Source organism: Tupaia chinensis, unplaced genomic scaffold (genome assembly GCF_000334495.1).
Source record: "Tupaia chinensis unplaced genomic scaffold, TupChi_1.0 Scaffold145652_1, whole genome shotgun sequence".
NCBI classification, from domain to species: domain Eukaryota; kingdom Metazoa; phylum Chordata; class Mammalia; order Scandentia; family Tupaiidae; genus Tupaia; species Tupaia belangeri.
In genome coordinates this window covers 1,359,670-1,369,329 of record NW_006205509.1, presented here as the reverse complement: position 1 = coordinate 1,369,329, position 9,660 = coordinate 1,359,670, and the positions used below count along the sequence as shown (strand labels likewise).

At 61.3% G+C, this 9,660-nt stretch overlaps 1 protein-coding gene across 1 annotated transcript in view; it reads right to left on the bottom strand.

Annotated features, from left to right (window-relative positions):
• The window catches only part of FAM186A (family with sequence similarity 186 member A), an 81,179-nt gene that overhangs the window by 42,024 nt on the left and 29,495 nt on the right, over positions 1-9,660 (bottom strand). Inside the window, exons 6-7 of the mRNA XM_006168172.1 lie at positions 8,788-9,651; positions 626-3,963 (exon numbers count right to left, since the gene is read on the bottom strand). Of these exons, the coding sequence (XP_006168234.1) occupies positions 626-3,963; positions 8,788-9,651 (4,202 nt within the window). The remainder of the gene's footprint in view (positions 1-625; positions 3,964-8,787; positions 9,652-9,660) is intronic.

Below are 9,660 nucleotides of genomic sequence, written 5' to 3'. Positions count from 1 at the left end.
TGTCTCTGTCTGTCTGGTGAGCGCACGCACCCTATAGCAAAAACCACTCAAAAAAAATTACTTAACTTTATTTTATTTATCTATTTTTTTTTCCAGGTTTTTGCTATAGGGTGCATGCGCTCATCAGAAAGACAGAGACAGAGAGATAGAAAGAGAGAAATTACACCCCCCCAGGGGGGATGGCCATGCTGCAATCCCTTCTCCCTCCTCCTCTCGGGATCTTGGGCACACACGCACACACACCCAGTGTGAGTTTAAGCCACTGGGTCTGGGTCTCGAACTACGGTCAACCACATGGGAGTCCAGCGACATAGCCATTATGTGAACTGCTAGTCCCCTACTTATTTATTTATTTAATTTTAATTTGACCAGAGAGGAACAGAGTGAGAGAGAGAGAGGGAAAGTGAGAAAGCAAGCTGCCAGGTCTAGGACTTGAACCGTGGTTGGTCATGTGGGAGTCTAGTGCCTTAACTACCATGGCACCTGCCAGCTTCTTTCATAGGTGTTTTATAAGAGACTCTTTTAGAACATACATTTTGATAAATATATAGTTTTATGGCAATGAAGGAAGATATTTGAAATCTAAACTATACCAGAAAACTGGACACGTAATAATTACATCTACCTGGCACGTTGGATCAGCCTATAGGCAATGTACTTGCGGAACAGGTATCCCAGCCGAACTGTATCCATGCGAAGTGTCTCTATGATGAGAGTCCTGGCTGTTGCATGTAGTTGTGAAGGGAGTCCAGAAGTTTTTGTGGCCTGATTTAATAGTATCAGGTTCTGCCTTTGAGCCTCCACATCAAGAAAATACCTCTTCTCTTCCAGCTCTTGGGGAGTAGTAGAAGGAGATACCATCATCTTGGCTTTCTTGGTACCTAAAACTGAAGTCAGTATCCAAGACTTGTCTATAGGGGGGAATCGGGATTTCTGGTCCCAATCAGGAGGTGTGATCTGTGACGATTTGGGTAGTTGGGCAGTAAGAGAAGGCAGTGATCTTATAGTCTTTATGAGAGCGGGAAGGGCCTCCTCATCAGTGCAAGGAGGTTGTGATACTGGTGTCCTGTACTTGGTGAAATAGGACTTAAATATTTTAAATGGTTCCATGGCAAAAGTATCTTGGAGTATCTGGGTTTCTTCAGTAGTGTCAGAGACCGCTGGCATTTGGAACTTAGTAGTGAAAGGAGTCTGACGTACTGTGGTATCTGGAGCACTGGGATGGACTAATGGCAGTTTAGATTTCAGAGAAGAAATCATTGCCAATCTTTTCTTCGTGACAGAAGAGGACAGTTCTTTCTGGGGCTTTACAGGGGTTGTGGAACCCCATAATGTGGAGGGATACCTAAGGGTGGGAGTGATCCTGAATGTGGAAGCTTGCTCAGGAAGGGTCCACGGTGTTAGATGCTGCCCAAGTGTAGACGGAGCCCACAGATAGGGAGATTGCTCAGGGGTACCAGGAGGTCGGGTTGCCTGGGTTAAGGGTTCATATTCTAGCTGCTCTTCAGGAATGGAAGAGGCCCCAAGAAATGGGGGCTGCCCAGGAGAGAGAGGAGCCCAGAGACTAGGAATCTGTCTAGAGGTGGATGGGGCTCTAGCTACAAGAGGCTGCCTGGGGGAAGGAGGGGTCTTTGATATCAGAGGTAGCCTAGGAGTCAGAGAGCTTCTAGATGTGAAGAACTGCCTAGAGCCAATGGCCTCGAATTCAAGGGGCTGTTCAGGAGAGGGAGGAGCCCCAGGTATTGAGAGCTGCCCAGAAGTGGGAGGGATCTCTGGTGCTAGGAACTGTGCAGGAAAGGATCCATCTTTGTACACCAGAGTCTTTCTAGAAGAAGGAATGATCTGTGGTGCCAGGGGCTTCCTAGGGTCAAAGAGAACCCCCATTCCTGGGGATTTCTTAGGGGTAAGGGGGGCTTCGATGAGAGGTGGCCTTGGTACCTGCAAAGGAGTAGAAGATACTCCAAATATAGACTTCTCAGCAGTAGGAACAGAGAAAGCCAGAGACTGCCCAGAGCTAGGAGATAATCTTGTTGTAATGGATTGCTCAGTGGGAGGAGAAACCTTCAGTTCCCTGACTGTTCTAAGAGTAGAAGGATCTGATAGGACAATCTGCTCAGGAATTTGAGGAGCACTTGGTATGATGGATTCATCAGTAACAGAAAAGGTCCCAGATTCTGGGGTGTGTCCTGAAAAAGGTCTTGCCCACAGCTGTGAGGGCTGCTCATCAGTGAGAGGAGCTCTTGATTTCAGGTCCTGCTCAGACATGAGAGTAGTACCCACAGATTGGGCTTGTCGTGGGGTGAAGGGGACACTGAATCGTTGGACTTGCTCAAGGGTAAGGGGAGATTCATCTGACGTTAGAGGGACTCTTAATTTCCCTAACTGTTCCTGAGAGAGAGGAATTCCCAGTGCTTGAGCCTGTTCTAAGGTGATAGGAAACGGCAAAACCTGGGTTTGCTCAGGAGTACGAGTGAAGGCTGACAGCCAGGCATCTTCTGGAGTGACAGGGATTCCCAATGCCTGGGCTTGTTCCAGGGTGAAATGACTGCCAAGTGCCTGAGCCTGCAGACCAGAGGGAGTGATCCCCAGTGCTTGCAACTGCTTAAGAGTAATCACATTTGATGCTTCTTGGACCTTTTCTGAAGTGATAGGAACCCCCAATTTCCAGGCCTGTTCCTCAGTAAGAGCGATCCCTAATGCCTGGGCCTGATCAGGAGTGAGGGCAATACTTACTGCCTGGTCTCGATCAGGAGTAAGTGTGATACCCAAAGCCCGGGCTTTCTCAGGTGTAAGAGTAAACATCAATGCCTGTGCCTGCTCTGGAACAAGACGGTCCTGCAATGATTGAGCCTGAACAGAAGTGAGAGGAGGCTTCAATACAGGAAGGTACTCAGGAGTGAGAGTAACCCCAGATGCCTGGGGCTGCTGTGGTGTGAGAGTGACTTTTGTCTCTGCCTGTCCTTCAGTGATAGGGACCCCAAGTATCTGGGCCTGTTCAATAGTTGGAATTTGCATTCCTTGGGTCTGTTCAGAAATTACAAATGCCTTTAGTGTCTGGTCATATTTAGGGGTCATAGGGATTCTGAATGGCTGGGCTTGTTCCAGAGTGAAAGGAGCCCTAGATGTCTGTTGTGTCTGCTCATATGGAAATGTGATACCCAAAATTTGGGCCTGCTGAGGGGTAAGGGTAATCCCTTTTGCCTGAACCTGCTGAGGAGTAACAGTAATCCCCAGGTCCTGGGCCTGCTGAGGGGTGAGAGTGATCCCCTGAACCGGGACCTGCTGAGGGGTGAGGGTGATCCCCAGGTCCTGGGCCTGCTGAGGGGTGAGAGTGATCCTCAGGTCCTCAGCCTGCTGAGGGGTGAGAGTGATCCCCTGAGCCTGGGCCTGCTGAGGGGTGAGAGTGATCCCCAGGTCCTGGGCCTGCTGAGGGGTGAGAGTAATCCCCTGAGCCTGGGCCTGCTGAGGGGTGAGAGTGATCCCCTGAGCCTGGACCTGCTGAGGGGTGAGAGTGATCCCCTGAGCCTGGGCCTGCTGGGGGGTGAGAGTGATCCCCTGAGCCTGGGCCTGCTGAAGAGCGAGAGTGATCCCCAGGTCCTGGGCCTGCTGAGGGGTGAGAGTGATCCTCAGGTCCTCAGCCTGCTGAGGGGTGAGAGTGATCCCCAGGTCCTGGGCCTGCTGAGGGGTAAGAGTGATCCCCTGAGCCTGGACCTGCTGAGGGGTGAGAGTGATCCCCAGGTCCTGGGCCTGCTGAGGAGTAAGAGTGATCCCCTGAGCCTGGACCTGCTGAGGAGTCAGAGTGATCCCCAGGTCCTGGGCCTGCTGAGGGGTGAGAGTGATCCCCTGAGCCTGGACCTGCTGAGGGGTGAGGGTGATCCCCAGGTCCTGGGCCTGCTGAGGGGTGAGAGTGATCCTCAGGTCCTCAGCCTGCTGAGGGGTGAGAGTGATCCCCTGAGCCTGGGCCTGCTGAGGGGGGAGGCTGAGCCTCAGGTCCTCAGCCTGCTGAGGGGGGAGGCTGAGCCTCAGGTCCTCAGCCTGCTGAGGGGGGAGGCTGAGCCTCAGGTCCTCAGCCTGCTGAGGGGGGAGGCTGAGCCTCAGGTCCTCAGCCTGCTGAGGGGGGAGGCTGAGCCTCAGGTCCTCAGCCTGCTGAGGGGGGAGGCTGAGCCTCAGGTCCTCAGCCTGCTGAGGGGGGAGGCTGAGCCTCAGGTCCTCAGCCTGCTGAGGGGGGAGGCTGAGCCTCAGGTCCTCAGCCTGCTGAGGGGGGAGGCTGAGCCTCAGGTCCTCAGCCTGCTGAGGGGGGAGGCTGAGCCTCAGGTCCTCAGCCTGCTGAGGGGGGAGGCTGAGCCTCAGGTCCTCAGCCTGCTGAGGGGGGAGGCTGAGCCTCAGGTCCTCAGCCTGCTGAGGGGGGAGGCTGAGCCTCAGGTCCTCAGCCTGCTGAGGGGGGAGGCTGAGCCTCAGGTCCTCAGCCTGCTGAGGGGGGAGGCTGAGCCTCAGGTCCTCAGCCTGCTGAGGGGGGAGGCTGAGCCTCAGGTCCTCAGCCTGCTGAGGGGGGAGGCTGAGCCTCAGGTCCTCAGCCTGCTGAGGGGGGAGGCTGAGCCTCAGGTCCTCAGCCTGCTGAGGGGGGAGGCTGAGCCTCAGGTCCTCAGCCTGCTGAGGGGGGAGGCTGAGCCTCAGGTCCTCAGCCTGCTGAGGGGGGAGGCTGAGCCTCAGGTCCTCAGCCTGCTGAGGGGGGAGGCTGAGCCTCAGGTCCTCAGCCTGCTGAGGGGGGAGGCTGAGCCTCAGGTCCTCAGCCTGCTGAGGGGGGAGGCTGAGCCTCAGGTCCTCAGCCTGCTGAGGGGGGAGGCTGAGCCTCAGGTCCTCAGCCTGCTGAGGGGGGAGGCTGAGCCTCAGGTCCTCAGCCTGCTGAGGGGGGAGGCTGAGCCTCAGGTCCTCAGCCTGCTGAGGGGGGAGGCTGAGCCTCAGGTCCTCAGCCTGCTGAGGGGGGAGGCTGAGCCTCAGGTCCTCAGCCTGCTGAGGGGGGAGGCTGAGCCTCAGGTCCTCAGCCTGCTGAGGGGGGAGGCTGAGCCTCAGGTCCTCAGCCTGCTGAGGGGGGAGGCTGAGCCTCAGGTCCTCAGCCTGCTGAGGGGGGAGGCTGAGCCTCAGGTCCTCAGCCTGCTGAGGGGGGAGGCTGAGCCTCAGGTCCTCAGCCTGCTGAGGGGGGAGGCTGAGCCTCAGGTCCTCAGCCTGCTGAGGGGGGAGGCTGAGCCTCAGGTCCTCAGCCTGCTGAGGGGGGAGGCTGAGCCTCAGGTCCTCAGCCTGCTGAGGGGGGAGGCTGAGCCTCAGGTCCTCAGCCTGCTGAGGGGGGAGGCTGAGCCTCAGGTCCTCAGCCTGCTGAGGGGGGAGGCTGAGCCTCAGGTCCTCAGCCTGCTGAGGGGGGAGGCTGAGCCTCAGGTCCTCAGCCTGCTGAGGGGGGAGGCTGAGCCTCAGGTCCTCAGCCTGCTGAGGGGGGAGGCTGAGCCTCAGGTCCTCAGCCTGCTGAGGGGGGAGGCTGAGCCTCAGGTCCTCAGCCTGCTGAGGGGGGAGGCTGAGCCTCAGGTCCTCAGCCTGCTGAGGGGGGAGGCTGAGCCTCAGGTCCTCAGCCTGCTGAGGGGGGAGGCTGAGCCTCAGGTCCTCAGCCTGCTGAGGGGGGAGGCTGAGCCTCAGGTCCTCAGCCTGCTGAGGGGGGAGGCTGAGCCTCAGGTCCTCAGCCTGCTGAGGGGGGAGGCTGAGCCTCAGGTCCTCAGCCTGCTGAGGGGGGAGGCTGAGCCTCAGGTCCTCAGCCTGCTGAGGGGGGAGGCTGAGCCTCAGGTCCTCAGCCTGCTGAGGGGGGAGGCTGAGCCTCAGGTCCTCAGCCTGCTGAGGGGGGAGGCTGAGCCTCAGGTCCTCAGCCTGCTGAGGGGGGAGGCTGAGCCTCAGGTCCTCAGCCTGCTGAGGGGGGAGGCTGAGCCTCAGGTCCTCAGCCTGCTGAGGGGGGAGGCTGAGCCTCAGGTCCTCAGCCTGCTGAGGGGGGAGGCTGAGCCTCAGGTCCTCAGCCTGCTGAGGGGGGAGGCTGAGCCTCAGGTCCTCAGCCTGCTGAGGGGGGAGGCTGAGCCTCAGGTCCTCAGCCTGCTGAGGGGGGAGGCTGAGCCTCAGGTCCTCAGCCTGCTGAGGGGGGAGGCTGAGCCTCAGGTCCTCAGCCTGCTGAGGGGGGAGGCTGAGCCTCAGGTCCTCAGCCTGCTGAGGGGGGAGGCTGAGCCTCAGGTCCTCAGCCTGCTGAGGGGGGAGGCTGAGCCTCAGGTCCTCAGCCTGCTGAGGGGGGAGGCTGAGCCTCAGGTCCTCAGCCTGCTGAGGGGGGAGGCTGAGCCTCAGGTCCTCAGCCTGCTGAGGGGGGAGGCTGAGCCTCAGGTCCTCAGCCTGCTGAGGGGGGAGGCTGAGCCTCAGGTCCTCAGCCTGCTGAGGGGGGAGGCTGAGCCTCAGGTCCTCAGCCTGCTGAGGGGGGAGGCTGAGCCTCAGGTCCTCAGCCTGCTGAGGGGGGAGGCTGAGCCTCAGGTCCTCAGCCTGCTGAGGGGGGAGGCTGAGCCTCAGGTCCTCAGCCTGCTGAGGGGGGAGGCTGAGCCTCAGGTCCTCAGCCTGCTGAGGGGGGAGGCTGAGCCTCAGGTCCTCAGCCTGCTGAGGGGGGAGGCTGAGCCTCAGGTCCTCAGCCTGCTGAGGGGGGAGGCTGAGCCTCAGGTCCTCAGCCTGCTGAGGGGGGAGGCTGAGCCTCAGGTCCTCAGCCTGCTGAGGGGGGAGGCTGAGCCTCAGGTCCTCAGCCTGCTGAGGGGGGAGGCTGAGCCTCAGGTCCTCAGCCTGCTGAGGGGGGAGGCTGAGCCTCAGGTCCTCAGCCTGCTGAGGGGGGAGGCTGAGCCTCAGGTCCTCAGCCTGCTGAGGGGGGAGGCTGAGCCTCAGGTCCTCAGCCTGCTGAGGGGGGAGGCTGAGCCTCAGGTCCTCAGCCTGCTGAGGGGGGAGGCTGAGCCTCAGGTCCTCAGCCTGCTGAGGGGGGAGGCTGAGCCTCAGGTCCTCAGCCTGCTGAGGGGGGAGGCTGAGCCTCAGGTCCTCAGCCTGCTGAGGGGGGAGGCTGAGCCTCAGGTCCTCAGCCTGCTGAGGGGGGAGGCTGAGCCTCAGGTCCTCAGCCTGCTGAGGGGGGAGGCTGAGCCTCAGGTCCTCAGCCTGCTGAGGGGGGAGGCTGAGCCTCAGGTCCTCAGCCTGCTGAGGGGGGAGGCTGAGCCTCAGGTCCTCAGCCTGCTGAGGGGGGAGGCTGAGCCTCAGGTCCTCAGCCTGCTGAGGGGGGAGGCTGAGCCTCAGGTCCTCAGCCTGCTGAGGGGGGAGGCTGAGCCTCAGGTCCTCAGCCTGCTGAGGGGGGAGGCTGAGCCTCAGGTCCTCAGCCTGCTGAGGGGGGAGGCTGAGCCTCAGGTCCTCAGCCTGCTGAGGGGGGAGGCTGAGCCTCAGGTCCTCAGCCTGCTGAGGGGGGAGGCTGAGCCTCAGGTCCTCAGCCTGCTGAGGGGGGAGGCTGAGCCTCAGGTCCTCAGCCTGCTGAGGGGGGAGGCTGAGCCTCAGGTCCTCAGCCTGCTGAGGGGGGAGGCTGAGCCTCAGGTCCTCAGCCTGCTGAGGGGGGAGGCTGAGCCTCAGGTCCTCAGCCTGCTGAGGGGGGAGGCTGAGCCTCAGGTCCTCAGCCTGCTGAGGGGGGAGGCTGAGCCTCAGGTCCTCAGCCTGCTGAGGGGGGAGGCTGAGCCTCAGGTCCTCAGCCTGCTGAGGGGGGAGGCTGAGCCTCAGGTCCTCAGCCTGCTGAGGGGGGAGGCTGAGCCTCAGGTCCTCAGCCTGCTGAGGGGGGAGGCTGAGCCTCAGGTCCTCAGCCTGCTGAGGGGGGAGGCTGAGCCTCAGGTCCTCAGCCTGCTGAGGGGGGAGGCTGAGCCTCAGGTCCTCAGCCTGCTGAGGGGGGAGGCTGAGCCTCAGGTCCTCAGCCTGCTGAGGGGGGAGGCTGAGCCTCAGGTCCTCAGCCTGCTGAGGGGGGAGGCTGAGCCTCAGGTCCTCAGCCTGCTGAGGGGGGAGGCTGAGCCTCAGGTCCTCAGCCTGCTGAGGGGGGAGGCTGAGCCTCAGGTCCTCAGCCTGCTGAGGGGGGAGGCTGAGCCTCAGGTCCTCAGCCTGCTGAGGGGGGAGGCTGAGCCTCAGGTCCTCAGCCTGCTGAGGGGGGAGGCTGAGCCTCAGGTCCTCAGCCTGCTGAGGGGGGAGGCTGAGCCTCAGGTCCTCAGCCTGCTGAGGGGGGAGGCTGAGCCTCAGGTCCTCAGCCTGCTGAGGGGGGAGGCTGAGCCTCAGGTCCTCAGCCTGCTGAGGGGGGAGGCTGAGCCTCAGGTCCTCAGCCTGCTGAGGGGGGAGGCTGAGCCTCAGGTCCTCAGCCTGCTGAGGGGGGAGGCTGAGCCTCAGGTCCTCAGCCTGCTGAGGGGGGAGGCTGAGCCTCAGGTCCTCAGCCTGCTGAGGGGGGAGGCTGAGCCTCAGGTCCTCAGCCTGCTGAGGGGGGAGGCTGAGCCTCAGGTCCTCAGCCTGCTGAGGGGGGAGGCTGAGCCTCAGGTCCTCAGCCTGCTGAGGGGGGAGGCTGAGCCTCAGGTCCTCAGCCTGCTGAGGGGGGAGGCTGAGCCTCAGGTCCTCAGCCTGCTGAGGGGGGAGGCTGAGCCTCAGGTCCTCAGCCTGCTGAGGGGGGAGGCTGAGCCTCAGGTCCTCAGCCTGCTGAGGGGTGAGAGTGATCCCCTGAGCCTGGGCCTGCTGAGGGGTGAGAGTGATCCCCAGGTCCTGGGCCTGCTGAGGAGTAAGAGTGATTCTCTGAGCCTGGATCTGCTGAGGGGTGAGAGTGATCCCCAGGTCCTGGGCCTGCTGAGGGGTGAGAATGATCCCCGGAGCCTGGATCTGCTGAGGGGCGAGTGTAATCCCCAGGTCCTGGGCCTGCTGAGGGGTAAGAGTGATCCCCTGAGCCTGGGCCTGCTGAGGAGTGAGAGTGATCCCCAGGTCCTGAGCCTGCTGAGGGGTAAGAGTGATACCCTGAGCCTGGACCTGCTGAGGGGTGAGAGTGATCCCCAGGTCCTGGGCCTGCTGAGGGGTAAGAGTGATCCCCTGAGCCTGGGCCTGCTGAGGAGTGAGAGTGATTCCCAGGTCCTGGACCTGCTGAGGGGTAAGAGTGATCCGTTGAGCCTGGGCCTGCTGAGGAGTGAGAGTGATCCCCAGGTCCTGAGCCTGCTGAGGAGTAAGAGTGATTCCCTGAGCCTGGACCTGCTGAGGGGTGAGAGTGATCCCCAGGTCCTGGGCCTGCTGAGGGGTGAGAGTGATCCCCGGAGCCTGGACCTGCTGAGGGGCGAGAGTAATCCCCAGGTCCTGGGCCTGCTGAGGGGCAAGAGTGATCCCCAGATCCTGGGCTTGCTTAGAGGTGAGAGTGATCCCCAGGTCCTGGGGTTGCCAAGGAGTGAGAATGATCCCCAGGTCCTGGGCCTGCTGAGGGGTAAGAGTGATCCCTTGAGCCTGGGCCTGCTGAGGGGTGAGAGTGATCCCCAGGTCCTGGGCCTGCTGAGGGGTAAGAGTGATCCCTTGAGCCTGGGCCTGCTGAGGGGTGAGAGTGATCCCCAGGTCCTGGGCCTGCTGAGG